Source organism: Onychostoma macrolepis, chromosome 09 (assembly GCF_012432095.1).
Source record: "Onychostoma macrolepis isolate SWU-2019 chromosome 09, ASM1243209v1, whole genome shotgun sequence".
NCBI classification, from domain to species: Eukaryota; Metazoa; Chordata; class Actinopteri; order Cypriniformes; family Cyprinidae; genus Onychostoma; species Onychostoma macrolepis.
In genome coordinates this window covers 14,540,128-14,557,730 of record NC_081163.1, presented here as the reverse complement: position 1 = coordinate 14,557,730, position 17,603 = coordinate 14,540,128, and the positions used below count along the sequence as shown (strand labels likewise).

Genomic DNA, 17,603 nt, shown 5'->3' with positions numbered 1-17,603 from the left:
TCACGTGACCTGAGCCAGCCGAGTGGATATAATGCGAGGAGGACTCACACAAACAAATGAAAACACTGCACAGTCGATGGCTACATGTCAAGCAGTGAATCAAAGCGATATTGTATGCTTCATCTAAAAAAAAAAAAAAAAAAAAAAGCAGAGTTACTGTACAATGATTAATTGTTAACAATATACAAGAGAAATTGAGAAATTAAATGTCAGAGTTCACACTTAAATTTCTCTGTCCAACAAACAAGCATTGAAAAGGATGAAAAAAGATGAACAGTTTGAAGCAGCAGTAGTAAGTAAACAAACTACATGCATCCACACCAAGAGATGTCACTATAAACTGTAGGCTGCTATTAGGAGGATTAAAGAAGTAGGTCACTCAAAAAATGAAAATTTGCTGAAAATGTACTTACCCTCTGGCTATCCAAGATGTAGTTTGTTTCTTCATCGTAACAGATTTAGAGAAATTTAGCATTACATCACTTGCTCATCACTGGATCCTCTGCAATCAGAATCAGAGTCAATTAATTTCTTGAGTGAAGTGAAAAGCTGCATGTTTGTGAGAAACAAATCCACCATTAAGCCACTTAAAACCATCACTTCTTCCCCAAGTCTGTCCCCAGTTGTCCATCAACATATTTGTTTACAATTTCGTTTAGATCTAGTTTAGATTTGATATGTGCACATTTCTCTCCTGATTCAGATGAGACAAATTTTTCACTGGAGAAAGCAACATTATGGATAGAAGACTCGTATTTTAACTGGAAGCAATGGTTTAAAGTTAAAACCCTCTTAGTTATGCATTTGTTTATTACATACACACAGTTTTTCACTTTACAAGATCTTAATTGATAGATTGGGGTTGTGTGGATTACTTGTAGATTCCTGTGATGTTTTATCAGCTGTTTGGATTCTCAATCTGACGGCACCCATTCACTGCAGAGAATCCTTTGGTGAGCAAGGGATGTAATGCTACATTTCTCCAAATCTGATGAAAAACAAATTCTTCTATTTTTCATTTTGAGGTGAACTATTCCTTTAAAAACCGTATACAATATAATAATACAACCGTATGAGTCATGCAATTAGAATTCAAACCTATGAAAATAGTTTTGCATCGTATGTCTAAACATTCTGTTCTGTGCAATTTTTATTTGCCTGTTCGGCTTTAGAATTGGATATAGGCCACAAACTAGGCTTATCTAGAGTCCCCTGCCATTTTATCATATACACCCTATTGTTATTGATCATCCTGTTGTGTTTACCTTAGAAAATACACCCTGAATGCACAAACTCTGAGATAGTGACAACGTGTCATAATGATGATTGTCCAACTTCTCTCCTTTTGAACCGCTGACACATCACAACTCACTCAGCAACACAAATAGCACTGCAGCCAGTCCTCCACCAGTCCCCATCTCATGAGGGATGACCTCACAGAGATTAGCTGTAGCTGTCTGATTCCTGGTACAAACATTTCAAACACAAACACTCGCACCAGTGGCAGAGCTTTGCACTATCAATAGGGGCTTTGAGCGTTTAGTGAAACCGTTCCCTTGTTCCCCTATGGTGTGATGATACATTGTAAGAGCCGTGGATGGAACTGTCCAGTCATATTGCTGACATAATTCAAAGAGGGTAACAGCCCTGAAACTCCTCAAGTTTACAGAAACCAGTTAACTGAGTTATCACATAGATTAAGACTGAGTTTAGAAGCTGTTGTAATCTCCTGTCTCTTAGGAGAGTCAGGAGAAGTCTTCTTCCTCCACGGGCTTCAAAATAAGGTAAGAACTCTCTACATTTTCTTAGTTTGCCTTCCTGCTGTTCCAAGCTCCGATCTTTTCCCCTCTTCCAGCTTTGTAATTCACTTTAATGAAAGAATGTGCAGTTATAGTGGTGATTGATTTAGTCTGATGCAGAACATTTGCACAATAATGTGCTCTATTACCTGCTTAATGAATTGCCTCTGTCCCGTTTGTACTGTCGTAGAATGGAGACTCACATCCTGTCTAATTACACCACAAACTAATAACCTTATTTACATTGCAGTTGTCACACACATATGATTATCATGAACAATTTGCGGCCTAAATAAATGTATGAATTTGGATCCCCCACAGATCCAATCTAATCCAGTAAACTCGCTGTCCTGTGTTTCTCATATCAAGAGTACCGCGTATACTTTACAGTAACTTTGTTATATTACCTGAATGACCACAGTGATGCTCATGTAATTAAAAATATTGTCTTTTAATTTTTAACATTTTGAGCAGACAATAACAAAGTATCTTTCTCTGTTGATCTCAAACTGAATAATTGTGTTGATTCAAATTAATTTCAGCTGTTGTTATTGAGAAATTTATCAAGTCAGACTAAAGATTTTTTTTAAGCAGTGAGCAATACCATGTCAGTATTTAATAGATATATAAAAATGAACAAATATAGCTAAAGATCAACAATGTTTGTGGAGCATTTTAAAAATATTGGTGTCTAAAATCTTTTTTTTTTCCTTACAACATTACGAAATATATTATAATGACATTATTAAAACAACATAATTAAAAAAAAAATGCATTAAAATATTTACATATATATTTTTACATTAGTATATTGAAATAGTTGGCTCATAAGACTGGTGTCTAGATAAATGTATCGATTTGTCTTTACTACCTGTTCTAGGTAAGGGAGTTACACCTCTGCCCGCTGCCCACATTTATCTTGCCAATGTTAATATCCTTCTGGGAGAGGAAATCACAAGTGTGTTTGACTCCGCCCCCTCCTTGCAGCCGTTGGCCCCTTGCCGTGGCCATTAGGAAGATTCCCAGTCTTACTGGAGCAATGACAGGTGAAATGAAGCACAAAATACTCTCTGTGTTTCTTTTTTGCTTTCTCTCTCACTTTGACACAAATTGGAATGAAAAAAGTAAATATTCATAGGTAAAATACTGAAACGGGCATAAATTAACTACAGTGAATAATAAAATTATATATATATATATATATATATATATATATATATATATATATATACACACACACACTTAATTTATTCACTAGATTTTTCTTAAAATGTTAAACAAAAGTAACAGATTTGTTGCAAAATAACGATTATTCCAATAATTACAATTTACAAGCTATTGTTCAAATTAGTTTAGACAATATTATTTATTAACCGTGCTTTTAATATAAATTCATGCTTTTTTATTGCTTCTAATGTCCTCATTTGTAAGTCGCTTTGGATAAAAGCGTCTGCTAAATGACTAAATGTAAATGTAAATGTAAATGAATGTACTTTCATGTAGCACAGCTGTTTTCACTAACAGTCATAAAGTTAATAAAATACGTTACTTGCATTGTTTAACTGCGGAAAAGGTTTGTGGCCCGTGACATTGCGTGATATCCAGCCATTTCCTCACTTTCATGCCATTTGACCCTGACCTTTCCTTTCTTTTATCATTATATGTACCGTCAGATTGCAAAAAAATCAATGTCTGTCACCCTTTCTGGGATCACAAGACATTACATCCCCATGTTCTTTGATGACTTGTCTGTCACTTTGCATTTGGGCCATTGGCTCTGGAGTCTGTCAGGAGAGAGGGGAGGAGCCCCTCATTAATGGATTTCCCCCTCATATAAATACCAAAGTGCTGCAACCAGCCAAGTGATATTAAATCCATATTTCATGCATTTCGCATATGGGGGCAATTATTAGTGACCGGAAAAAAATCTGAACTTGAGGTATTTATGCATATTTAGCAGACAAAACACTGAAATATAGCTAAATGATTTGAAGTGTCTGCAGTAAAGGGTTGTGTGAACAAATAATTATTGTGTTTAAATTAGCTTACCAACAGCAAAACTAATGACAAATGCTGATGTATAACTAATAAAATATTTCTTCTTATTATTATTATTATCACAAAAGCACTATACAATTCATACATTATTCTTGTATTTGTATACTGTGGTCAAATAACGTTCATTGTTTTTGTAGATAAAAGCCTTTAAGTGAAAATGTCTCTGAAGGGCCGTCAAGGGCCTCCTAAACTGGAGCGACTGGAGTCAGTCATGAGTCAGTTCTCTGGCAGCTTGGACCAAGATGACCTACAAGATGACCCAGACGAGCTGGACTTAAGTGGCCATACTGACCTCTGTGGAGGTAAACTGCACAGTACTGTGTAGGACAACTGACCTCTCAGCATACTGCTGTAGTTACTGTATGTCAGAAGGAGAGTGAGTCAGACGGCTCTGTATTGGACTTTGAGATGCCAAAGCAGTGCAGTGCAATAGAAACACACAGCTGATACTGAATACTGATTGCAACTCTTTTTATACAAGTTACTGCTAGAAAAAAAAAAAAGAAGAAAATGTTCTTTAATTCATGGTAAACATAAGTTGATCTAGTAACTGTAAATAAAAATTTGATCCCAAACAGCACCTAACTAAGTGAATTAAGGCTAAATATGCAATCCTATTATTTGAACTCCAGTGTTTATTTAATGTTTATTGCTAGACAAATCCAAGTTTTGTATATACTGTATTTAAACGTCACAGATTTTGGTAACAGTGTTGCAAAAATTGCAAACCTCATATAAAATAAATAGAAAGTCCAGGTCATATAATATTTATTTTGACCTCCCGAGGTTGACGATCGATTTTTTTGTCCTGAATGTTAAGCACCTCACTGACCATATGTTGAAAAAGATTTCAAGCTCTATTTTGTACCCTGTTCACAGAAAGTGCAACTTATGCTCACTGCTAAAACAGTGTGTGCTCATTAATATTTCCAAGAACAAACATGTTAATTTCAGCAGGTAAAAGCACATACTTACTAAAATCATTATCTGATGCAGAGGAGATTTAGCTTTGAGAAACTCCAGAGCACACAGCATACTATACACCTCCAGCTGGAGTCTTCAATCACTATCCTGCTGACAATCAAATGGAGCCTCTCCATGCCATTACTGCACAACTTCAAAAGATGAAAAGCCAAACAAACTATTTCTAAAGTAGCTGTACTTTAGATTGCTAAGATGTTATCAACCATTTAAAAATACAAGGCCAACATGAGACAAGGTGTGTGTCAGTGTTTTCTTATTGATCTCACCTGGCTCGTGTGATTATCCCTTGAGATATGATCATTAACATTTCAATATTATGATTTTTTTTCAGAAGCAAGGAACATATCCTTTCAAGCAATATACAGCTTTCTTCCATTCAAGTCCCTGGATGGTGTTATATTTCTTGAAGATGTGCCAATCCAAGTACAAGTGACAGAGGTGGAGCGATTCACATCTACAAGGGTAATAAAAATGGGATCACAAATTAATCACTTGCACATTTCTTTAACACTTAAGATGTTCTAAAACCATTTTTAGAACTATAATGCTATTTTAATAACAGGATAATATGATAAAAACAACAGTATGTAGTATTTGAATGTTTTATGTATACATATGTAACATGTCTCATGATAAGAAATGTGTAAAAATATATTCAATCAGTCTTGTTTCTTGAAATGATCCACTCGAAGGTGCTGAATCCCAACCTGTATACGATAGAGTTGAGCCATGGAGATTTCAAGTGGAAAATCAAGCGTCGTTTTAAGCACTTCCAGGCACTTCATCAGGAGCTGCTCAAATTCAGGGCCCTCTTAAAAATCCCCCTGCCAAGCCGAATGTAAGATGTGCTGTATTAATTTCATCTCTATATGCATACATTCTCTCACAAACACACCACAAGCCTCGAAAACACAATCCGCCCCATTGCTTTTTGTGCTGCTGAGTGTTTTCATTTTTCAGTTGGGTGTACTCAATTTGTCCCAGATGTATTCTCGTTAGCGCCCCTGAACCCTACGAAAAACCCTTTTCTCAGCCTCACTGCACTGTTACCTCTCAGTTAATCAAATCAGAGGTGCTTTCATGGACAGATAACCCAAATCTTGTCAAATATTGACAGTCAGGTTTCCTCTTTTTGACAGTCACTCAGTCAAAAGGAGGTCATTTAAAGGCCGTAAACTGTTTCATGGAGAACACATCCCAACATTACCACGAAGACCTGATGCCCTCGTCAAGGAGGAACAGCTCATCAGCAGAAAAGTTACATCTTTTATTTTCAGCTCAATCAATATTGCTATACTCCTCATATATGTATATATGTATATACAGTATATATATAAATGCCATATATAGAGTAAAAGTTGACTTCAAAAAGATTGCTTCATTTAGTTTATGCTATAATTTCTGTAATTGTATTTAAACATGCTTATTTCAGTGTTTCAATCTTTGTTTTGTTCTAACAGCTGCAACTTGAGGACTATCTGAAGAATATATTGAAAAGGCATTTATACAGGACATATCCTGCAACTGTAAGTCACAGCTCAAAATTTGTCTTGTCTGTACCCTTACAAAAAGTAATTTTGCAGTACCGTGTGATGGTAATATAATGACATTACGGAATAATCAAACAGCATCAAATAATAGTGATATCATCATGCTACCATGCCCAAAATAGCGTAATACTATGTGGTACTTTCTGTTAGTGCATAATGAGAACATAATGACTGTATAACCAATTTTTACTGAAAATTTTTTCTAATACAATTTGTCTGTGCAGTGCTATTGTCTAGCAATAGTCCTAGTGTTAAAAAAAAATGTTCAGTTACCATTGTGTCACATGATGGCAGAATGAAGGTTCTGGAAGGAACTCTACCTGCTGTGTCCCCACTCATTAAAACAGGCTCTTTTGTAGAGAAAGCCTCTGAGAGGTGATTCCACACTTAGCTTAGTGCTTCACAGGCTAATTCTCTGACAGTCACATAATTAGCATTCGTTTGCAGGGCTAATTAAAGAGTACCTGTACCCGGAAACTGCCTCAGTTTTCACCTCACACTTTCCTGGCTAATTATTAAGGTAGAACTGGACTGTACAATGCAGATGCCAATTTGTACTTCATTTTAGTCACCATAACTAAAATGCTTCAAAGAACTGATGATGAAGAATGATAATTTGGAAGTAACTGGTTTATGGCTCATATACATTTGCCATAAAGCTGGGTTGAGGCTTATTGATGCAAATTGTATTTTATTTCAGCTTGAATTTCTGGAAGTGAGTCAAATCTCATTTATTCAGGATCTCGGACCAAAAGGAATGTAAGAATGTACATATAGTAAAGTGAAATATAAAAAAATGGCTTGATTTGTGTTTGTTCATTTATATGTTTATTTGCCTTGATAAAAGTGAAGGTCTGATCTTCAAGAAATCAGGAGGAAACACATTCCCTGTGTGTTACTGGTGCGGATCCAACAGTGTCTGTTACCGGTGGTCAAAAAGGTGAGAGCTGTTTTACATGTTACACTCACAAAATCATAATACTGTGATGAAAACGGTCATTTTCATTTTTCACCTTTCTTCACAATGTGGACATAATATCTTTCTGAGAAAAACACTTCAATCAGTAGTGCGTGATCTTCATCTCATGGTTTCACAAGTAAGAACACCAAGCCCTGAAATGAATATTGGTGAATAACAGATGCTGATGTTGAACTATCTTCATCTGTGCGGACAGGAGTGTTATTGTTTTTTTCTTTGACAAGCAGCTACAGTAACATTACACTTACATAATTCACATGGCTCTTAAAAGCAAACACTGAAAGATTCAGCCCCAATTGAATTTTGCTCCTCGGATTGCAGCCTTGCTGAGACGTTGGGTCATGGCATGTCTTCTTTTTCGGTTGTTTACTTATTTAGGTTATTATGATGTTTTCCCACAGCTGATAGAATGGCTCTCCCCCTTGTTTCAGCTCTCATGTGGTGACTGCTTCATGTTTCAGATGGCTGGTGGTAAAAGACTCCTTTGTTCTCTACATGAGGCCAGAGAATGGCCAAGTAGGCACCGTGATTCTATACGATAAGGGATTTCACATCAAAATAGGGACCCGGGAGACCGGAGTCAGGCATGGAGTCACGATTGAGAATCTTTGCAGGCAGGTTTAGGAAAATGTGCTTTATATTCCAGCAATTTTTGCTATTGAACATGCTTTCAAAAACTTCATATACATATGTGTGCATATATGCGTATTTTCAATATTTTCAAAAAACGAGTCTTGTCTTAATAAAGATAATAGCAAGTTAAATAAATTGGGCTTGTTTAAAAAGGGATGTTTAGATTTTTACTGGAAAACAAGACAAAAGGGTATTTTTTGCTTTGTTTTGTAATGACAAAAACAAGTATTAATCAAAATTTTTGTTTTGGACAGGGCACTTACTATCAAGTGCTCCACATATAGGCAGGCTCGTTGGTGGGGGCACTCAATAGATGAGTTTTCTCAAATGTTTGGACAGGACTTTCTGAGGGAAAACCGCCATGGGTCTTTCACACCGGTTAGAGAAAACACTACATCAAAATGGTGAGAAAATTTGCTAAATATATTTAAATAGTACAATATTTTCAGTTTAAAGTATTACAGTAATCTTCAATTCCAATTCAGCTAGTCCCTCATTCTTTGTTCTTTTTGTGTTGATGTGAGCAAAAACTTACTAGAACGTTTTCTCTTAAATCTCTGTGAAGTACCGACACAGTTCTTAAATGAAGTGCCCTGTGCTCCTTTTGAAGGTTTGTCAACGCAGCTGGATACTTTGATGCCATAGCTGATGCCCTGGAAGGAGCAAAGGAGGAAATCTTCATCACAGCCTGGTGGTAAAGATTAGAATCAGCTTCAATTACTCCCCATGTACCTCGCTTTTACAATTCTGTGAGCGCTTATGTTGCACATTTTAATGTACCATTTTTTGTACAGTTTTAAAGAAAAAGTTCTTTAAAAACTAAAATTTCTGTCATTATTTACTGACCCTGTTGTTCTAAACCATATGACTTTCTTTCTTTCTGTGAAGGAGAATTTTGAATAGAGTTGCCAGGATGTTCTTTAAAAATTTACCTTTTGTGCTTGATAGAATAAAGAAAGCCATGTTTGGAACAATATGAGGCTGAATGAATTGAGACAAAAATCCAATTTTGGGTGAACTATCCCTTTAATATAACAGAAATAAAGAATGAAAGTTGTATAGAAGTTGTCAAAGCATTGATTGGTTTTGATATGGCCCTCAGGTTAAGCCCAGAAATCTTCCTCAAACGGCCGGTAGTAGACGGGAACATGTGGAGATTAGACCATGTCCTCAAGCGGAAAGCAGTGAGTCTGAACACCTGCTCAAATCTGGACTTCAGCCAGTTTCATTTTACTTCTCACACATCCATATATTACGTTGCACCTCACAGTTCACCCAGTTCTCTTTAGCTTTTCCAGTCCAAAATTTGTTTTTGTCAACTCAGCAACAAGGAGTGAAGATATTTGTCCTGCTCTACAAAGAAGTTGAGGTAGTGATGGGTCTCAACAGCGAGTACACAAAGAAGACCCTGATGGGACTTCACTCTAACATCAGGGTGAGTCGATCAGTATGTCAAACATTGTCAAAAGCAGAATCTTGACAGTATTACAGAGGGGACCCGTCTCTCCGAATCAGCTTCCTATTCTTACGTCTACACATATCTCTCCAAGAAATAAGGTTCGATCAAAACAAATCATAGAAAGCACGAGAGTACCCAGCATGCCCACTACCTCCGGACACAGGAATAGCATGTTACTTAGATCATGTTTGGACATTGCCATAATTCTCTGTAGTAGAATGAGGGGGATCGCTGTGTTGGGAACCCTACGGATTGTGTCTGGAGATGGTCAGGTTCTTCCTTGCCGATTGTCTCCATAAGAGCCCGAGGCAGCAAGTCTGCTTTCTCCCCTGGTGCCACAGAGCTTCTGTGGCACCATAACGCTGTTGTATTCATCACCGTAGCACCCCAGGCCGGTGCGTGATTGACGTGCCGTCACATTATCTTATTGGAGCGCTGGTTGAGTCTAGGCAGAGGAGTGACACTGGGAAGTGGCTTGGGATCCACACCCCAAGGATGTGTACGGCGAAGCAGCTGGGTGGAGGTATTCCTGGGCCCTGCTGGTATAGAAACACCTGCCAGGGGCGGCGTCCTCCGGAGGCTTCGCCAAAGCTGGTGGAGACGCAGCTGTTTCGCACAAAGGTTGACACCATCTACATTGTGGTATTATTTTTGGCTTAGGGCCCGCTGTATTTCTTTAGCTGATATTTGGGGAATTTGGTCAATTGACAAAAGAGTTTATTAAATTGAGTCTTGTAAAATCTATGTGTTTGAAGGATTGATTACATCATAGATCTAAAGAACTTCCAGGCTGTCCTCATATTCATATACAGTATGTTCTGGTTGTATATTTTGACACATGTAATACTTCATGTGGGTATTTTATGTACTGTTCAAGGGTTTAGGGACGGTATGATTTTTAAAATGTATTTGAAAGAAGTCTCTTTTGCTCACTGAGTCTGCATTTATTTGGTCAAAAATACAATTAAAACCATAATATTGTGAAATATTACTACAGTTTAAAAGCACTATTTTCTATTTTAATATATTTTAAAGTGTAATTTATTCCTGTGATGGCAAAGCTGGATTTCCAGCAGCCATTAATCCAGTCTTGAGTGTCACATGATTCTTCAGAAATCCTTCTAATATATGCTTAATTGGTGCTCAAGAAACATTTCTTATTATTATCAACGTTGAAAACAGTTGTGCTGTGCAATATGTGGAAACCCTAATGTATTTGTTTTCATGATTCTTTGATGAATAGAAAGATAATGGGCCCTATCATACATCCGGCACAATACGGCGTCAGGCGCAGGTGTTTTTTGCTAGTTTCAGCCCGACGCAGTTAACATTTTCACGTCCTGCGCCACGTTGTTTGAATAGCAAATGCATTTGCACCCATTTGTTCGCTCATGGGCACGCTGGTCTGAAAACGAGGTGTGTTCAGGCGTATTGTTGGCGCGTTGCTATTTTGAGGCAACTGAAATAGACTGCGCCATTGACCAACTAAAACCTGGTCTAAAGTCAATGGTGCAGTATTTTTATTTATTTTTTGTTATTTAAAGAGCACGTTAGTAATATGCAAATATGTAAAAGTAATATGCAAATATGTAAATATGCTCTCTTCTCTCTATCAGTACAAGACATGCCCCCTTACTGCTGATTGGTTACAAGTGTGTTTTGAAACTTATTCAGACACTGCAGTCAAAAGCGTTTTTCAAAAAATCGCTTAGTGCACGTTTAAGGAGCGGCGGGCCGGGCCATCACTACTTAGGCTAATGTACATAGTGGAAACCTTGATCCTCTGTTTACCGATGTCGCCTTTCGTAGACAGTGAGGGGGACGGATCGGGTCACTATAAATCTGGGGGGGTCATGTCCCCCCCATCCCTACCTATTTGCTCTCAAACGAGCAGCTCTGTTTCCTCTCTAGAGATGCGTTCAGTCTTTGCTCTTGCAAATTCTGCCGTGTACATAGTGAATCCGCCATGGCACGAGCGCAACTGGCTTTTAAAGGGAATGGGAGATGAGACTCCAATTGGTTTATTGCACGTTATGCTCAAAACACACCCATTACTCATTAAGAGAATAGGGACAACCCTTTTAGACCATGTGCCAGGTGCGCCGACCGTTTTTTCCCATCGTTAAATTAGCAAAAGTGGATTCGGACACACCCTAAGTGCACCTGCACCATGCGCTTTAGACCATGCACTTAGATCATTAAAATAGGGCCCCAAAAGTGCAGCATTCATTTGAAATCTTTTTTAACATTGTAAATGTCTTTACTGTCGCTTTTGATTAATTTAATGCATCATCACTAAATAAAAGTATTAATTTCTTGCAGGAACTGTAGTGTATAAATTGTATAATGTGCACAACTAACATACAAGAAATAGTACAACAACTGTAACATTGTAATATTCTGAACATAACCTCTTCATTGTTCTTAAGTAAAGAATTGCCCAGCATCCTGTGCAGTTGAGAAAAGGAACCTGACAAGCTGCCCATTTCTATTGATTGACAGGTCATCCGACACCCTGATCACATGCCCTCCACAGCATTGCTCTGGGCTCACCATGAGAAGCTGGTGGTGATTGACCAGTCACTCGCCTTTCTGGGAGGGATTGACCTGGCCTACGGAAGATGGGACGATTCCCAACACCGACTGACTGATGTGGGAAGTGTGAGAAGAAGCCCTCAGCACAGTCCTGCTCTGTCCCCCAGCCTCACTCATGTAAGACCACCACATCAGTAAGATTTTTTTATTTATTTAAGTTTTATTTATTTTATTTAAGTTTTTTCAAAGTGTCTTTTGCTCACAATGGCTGTATTTATTTAATCAAAAATACAGTAAAAATTGTTATATTATGAAATGTTACAATTTAAAATAACATTTCTATTTTAATTAATAATTGTAATACATTTATAATGTTATTTTACCTGTAATTTATTTCTGTGATGGCAAAACTGATTTTCAGCAGCTATTAGTCCACTTTTCAGTATTAATTAAGTTGGATTCTATTTGGAATAACAATACAATTAAAAAAAGAATATCCTTGTTATTTCTTAAGGATTTATTTACAGAGAGACGGCAAATCAAAAATTGATGATATCTCTTCCGCTCAGAGGCACAGAGGAGTAATTGAATTGGACAGGAATAAACTTCTTGTAAATGTGACCCATTGAGAGTGATAGCCCACAGAAACCCCTCAATGTTTGTCAACATGCCATACGTATTGCCAGCTTGGTGTGTCTGATATCTGTCAAAGACCTCAATGGGGAAGTCGACACGCACCTGACAGATGCTAAAGCTTACTCTGAACATGTGTACCGATGCACCAATCAGTATTGAAAGTCTAGAACATCTTCTATTTAAAGCTACTCATTAAAATGTAATGTAAATTCACCATTGCATATTTATTTGTAGGTCATGTTATGAAGTAATTGTATTGATCTGTGATTCATACTTGAAAAACATTGACAGCTAACCTAAACTAAAATTGTAGTGATTTATATTTTGTAGCCGTTTTAACAATGGTGCTCATAAAAGACTGGTCCAGACTGCATTTCTGTTGTATGCTTACTGGGATTGATTTTGTGGCGGGTGATTCAGGGCCTCTGCCTTCTTATTCTTTTCTTTTTCCAACGAGCAAACGTAAAATTGCAATTACGGAGCATCTGGGGCACCCTTGAAGGGCCTGTGGTTGATAATTCCAGTCCTTCTCGCTGGGCCTTTCCTTCCCCCCTGAGAGCTGCATTAAACATAAAGGCCCTGCATGGATGAGTGAGTCAACAAATGACTGGGGCCACTAAATGGGAGCTTGATTTCGTCTATATGCCACCTCTCCCGGCCTGCTGCCTACCTGCCTGTCATTAAATATGGGTCTGAGCTTTTAAATAAACATGATTTGAACCCAGATGAAGGCACTTATTGCATTTACTAAGGGGCTTCTCTTAGCATGCTTGAGTGACTGTATCTATCAATGCGGGGCTCCTCAACTGTAAAATCTTTGCTAATATACATGAAACTGTTACAGCTGTTGGTCTAACCTTTCAAAACGTCTCCTAAGGAGCACAGTGATATTTGCACTTAATAAAATTATGCCCACCAGGAGAATAGTGCTCTGACATTTGCCATTTGTCAAGTCGAGGGCACTATGATCCCCCATGAGCCATTAACTCGCACACATCAGAGGGCATTTTCGGACTCGGTGCAGCAGACTGGAGTCACTTACACTATCGTTTAAGTCATAGCTTCGCTGGGCTGATGCCGCACGGGTGGCCATTACTGCTCCTTACATACTGCATGCTGACAGCTAGCCTGATGTGCCAGCCATATAGATAGCATGGAATTTTTCATTGTTTAATGGTTCAGAGTGTGTATGGGAAAGATGTTCTTGGTTCTTTGGTCCTGGATTGTGCACCAGTGAGAGTTTGGTTTTTTGGAGAAAAGTTTTTTTTTTAAAGAATACTAGACAGTGTAGACAGAATCAAGGCAGATATAATACATGTGAGATAGTATGTTTAAAATAGCATACCAACACATTGTGTTGGAGCATCAGTGTTTCCACAATGAAAAAAAAAAATTAAATATATAATATATAGGAATGGATAAATCATGTAAATTAACGCTGAGGAAAACGCTATTTCTCAAAATATCTTCTGTCATGTTGCACAGTAGAAAAAAAGACACGTAGGTTTGGAACAAAATGATGGTGAGTAAATGATGATGGAATTTCTATTTCTGAGTGGACTATACCTTTAAACTTTAAAATGTTTTAATGGATTTATTTTATTAACCTAATAGTATTCATTTTTCAAATGAGTTTTGATCATTAGCGAAGTACGCAATAACATTGGTAAGCAATAACAAAAGTGTTACATTACTTATATGTGTTGATTTTTGTCCTAAAGCAGTCAGTTGCCACGGTGGAGGAGGGCGAGGAGATGAAGTTCAATGTGGTTGTAGAAGAAATTCAGACTGGAGAAGAAGGAGCAGGGAAAGCAGGAGATTCAGGCTCAGTGGAGGATTCAGGGGAGATCTGTGCGCGTTTAACTTTGCCCTTAGTGGAGGAACAGGGAGAAAACAACCTCAACCTGCCCACCGGAAGACTGCTAAGAACCCCCTCAGAGAAAAGTCACCACAGCTCTGATGGAACAGAGTCCAGTAAGAGGAATTTAACAAAATAAATGTGACATCAGACTCCAGGTTATGGAGATGTGATTATATTTTATATACTTTCCTTTTATTATGTGAAACTTACATATTCCTGATCAATTTTATTTTATTATCTAGCATTTTGAAACTTTTTAAAACTTGTCTTGAGAAACTTTTCTGTTTGGTACTGATAGAGGTGCAAAAATTACCTTCTTTACCTCTTAGTGCGCAAATACCATGAAGTGTCCACTGTTCAGTAATAGAAGTTGACATGAATATAACAAATGTTTTGCTGTGTTTGTGTGTGTTCTGTGTGTAGAACATCACAGTAGGAATAGTCTTAATTCCAGGACACCTCTCACTCGGGAATATTACACCAAGAGCTTGTCTCTGCATTCCAGCGATTCATACTCTCTCGGCCTGCATCACTCTCTCCCCCTGCCTTACGGTTAGTACTCACATACAACCAAAAACACCTGTGTGACATGCATATACTGACACTTAAATCCAGTGTATATACAGTACATTTATACACACACAACTAAACCTTGTTCACTGAAGCTGACATGACACAGCTATGAGAACTAATCAATCTTTGTAAGTTGATATATAATATATATGAATTGTTATTTCATAACAGTTTATCTGTGTAATGCATTTTTTCTGTCGGTCTGTTTTAGAGACTAGTTCACTAAGAAGCTACATAGGCAGTACTGAACTCTGTGGAGAGACTCGTTTTTGGCATGGCAAAGACTACTGCAACTTCATCCTGAAAGACTGGGTCAAACTCAACAAGCCTTTTGATGGTACGAAGCACATCTGCAATATCACAACCCACAGCCAAAATATCTTCTTTTTTAAATGTTTTTTGAAACAGTAATGCTTTAGGCCTTAAGACAAAAACAAACTAGCAAACAAGACAGACAAAAATGACAACACATTCTTTGATATCTCATGTCAAATTCATCAAATAAAGCAATTCCTCCAACACAGGAATGAGGGAAGGAAGACGGAGAAGTTGTTTCCAACAATCCCATTCTGTAGTCGGTATGGGGTTATTTTCCCAGCTCTATTCTCTTGCCAGAGGGAGATAACTTCATTTTTGCATCTTTGCTTTGTGAATGTGAAGTCCTGGTTTTGCACATAGTGCCAACTGGGTAGGTCACAGCAGGAGAATGGAGGAGTCTGATAGATGAATGTAGCGAAATACTCTTAAGATGCTTGTGCATCGTCAAAGACGTTGAAAGAGAAAGAACACACTGTGATGGCTTCAAAAGGCCTGTCCGTCATCTCTGTATAATGGTTCGGCTAATGTTTTTATGAATTACAGTTGTTTATTTTTCTCTGGTTAAGATTTCATTGACAGGTATAAGACACCACGGATGCCCTGGCATGATATTGGAGTGCTGGTTCATGGGAAGGCTGCAAGAGATATTGCACGACATTTCATTCAGAGGTGGAACTTTACAAAGGTAAGAAATTAGATGCATTCTCAACAAACTCAGTGTTTCTCCTCTAAACAGTGAGATTAAATGGAAAGGAAACGGACATCTTCTGCTTCCTAGATTTTTCTCTTGAGAAAGACTCAACATTTCAGAAAATAAATAAATGTCCCAAGCTTTACTCCTAATAGTCAAGCTATCAAAAATCAGAGATTTCAAGATTAACTCAAATATTTAGCATCAGATTATTTCAAGAATATAATGACCTTAGCTGTAAATCTACATTAATTTTATTGCTCTATTCTTACAAGTACCTAAATAACTAATTTGTGTCTTTTTAAAACAATTTTAAAAGGAACATTTGAGTTGAATTAAAACATTAGAAATAAGTACCTGCTGAGCTATTAAAGAGTAACCCAAGATCAACGTAATTTTCATCTGGGGGAGTTTTGCATTTAAAAGTATTATAATAGAGTGCTACAAAGCGAACTGGGTATATTGTATTGTTTGTTATGCAGTATAAGCATATCTTCATGAATGTCCAGAAAAATTAGTTTTTTTTTTAAATTGCTAGAAGGTGCACAAATACCACCTCCATTCAGAAGTCTAATTGTAAGAACTAAAGATCAGAGAGCGTGCACGAAGCCGAGGTTTCCACCCTCTCTCAAGTCTTTTTGAAAAACCATCTTTATTAGCTTGAGCTTAGCACCCCCTGCAGTTGCTCATTGTGTCCTGTTCTGAATGCCGTCAGCATTCAATGGCTGCCTGCACTCTCAGCCCCCTTTTAGAGCAATTAGAGGCCTTTTTACTTTGATTGTTCAGTAATTGAATTGGTTTGAGGCCTGTATGATTTCCTTTGGATTATGCCAGTCATATTTCAGGCTTGGCTACCGATCAGACACTCTGCTGGTGAATAATTAAAGGAGAGGAAGCCAGGTGTGTGTGCGGCAGAGGAGGACAAACAAAAGCCAGTTGAATGCCTCTGATGAGGTGTTTAGTGGAAATGAGAATTTACGGCTCAAAGACAGACTAGTCTCATTTATATCTTTTGCTGCTGATTAGGGAACGTCGCTTGTCACATTCACAACAAAGAAAGTATTGTAAAGTGGGAACAATCCTGTCGGCGATTTGTATGGAAGGCTTTATGAGATATATTAGATGACTTTTCAGGTGGTGTATGTAAACGCACTACCATTCAGAAGTTTGGCATTGGATTTTTTTTTATGCATTTTAATGCATTTATTATGCAAGGCAGTTTTTATTGTAATATTAAAATAACTGTTGTGTATTTTAACTATTTCAAAATGTAGTTCATTATTGTGATGGCAAAGCTGAATTTTCAGCAGCCATTACTCCAGTCTTTAATGTCACATTATTGTTTAGAAATAATTCTAATGTTCCGATTTGGTGCTCAAGAAATATTTGTGACCATGGACCACAAAACCAGTCACAAGGGTCAATTTTTTGAAAATGAGATTTATACAACATCTGAAAGATTAATAAATAAGCTTTCCATTGATGTATGGTATGTTAGGATAGAACAATTTTAGTCTGAGATATAAC

The 17,603-nt window shown here is 37.5% G+C and overlaps 1 protein-coding gene across 9 annotated transcripts in view; it reads left to right on the top strand.

Moving 5' to 3' along the window:
- Nucleotides 1-34: 34 nt before the first annotated feature.
- si:ch211-168k14.2 (phospholipase D1) overlaps nt 35-17,603 on the top strand; it is a 34,740-nt gene continuing 17,171 nt past the window's right edge. For 2 of the 9 annotated variants that reach the window (XR_009272741.1, XM_058786200.1), the window contains exons 1-20: nt 87-292; nt 1,741-1,784; nt 2,787-2,845; nt 3,995-4,159; nt 5,173-5,303; nt 5,534-5,679; nt 5,981-6,098; nt 6,302-6,367; nt 7,092-7,150; nt 7,239-7,331; nt 7,832-7,984; nt 8,258-8,407; nt 8,614-8,697; nt 9,106-9,187; nt 9,328-9,438; nt 11,965-12,174; nt 14,355-14,607; nt 14,918-15,046; nt 15,279-15,404; nt 15,952-16,070. Coding sequence is in view for 8 of the 9 variants with exons in the window: in XM_058786200.1 (XP_058642183.1) it covers nt 4,015-4,159; nt 5,173-5,303; nt 5,534-5,679; nt 5,981-6,098; nt 6,302-6,367; nt 7,092-7,150; nt 7,239-7,331; nt 7,832-7,984; nt 8,258-8,407; nt 8,614-8,697; nt 9,106-9,187; nt 9,328-9,438; nt 11,965-12,174; nt 14,355-14,607; nt 14,918-15,046; nt 15,279-15,404; nt 15,952-16,070 (2,175 nt within the window). In the remaining variant the exon portion in view is untranslated. Of the gene's footprint in view, nt 293-1,379; nt 1,785-2,679; nt 2,846-3,661; nt 3,739-3,994; nt 4,160-5,172; nt 5,304-5,533; nt 5,680-5,980; nt 6,099-6,301; nt 6,368-7,091; nt 7,151-7,238; nt 7,332-7,831; nt 7,985-8,257; nt 8,408-8,613; nt 8,698-9,105; nt 9,188-9,327; nt 9,439-11,964; nt 12,175-14,354; nt 14,608-14,917; nt 15,047-15,278; nt 15,405-15,951; nt 16,071-17,603 lie in introns of those variants that run through there. The other 7 variants (XM_058786192.1, XM_058786194.1, XM_058786198.1 and 4 more) reach the window with 7 other exon arrangements.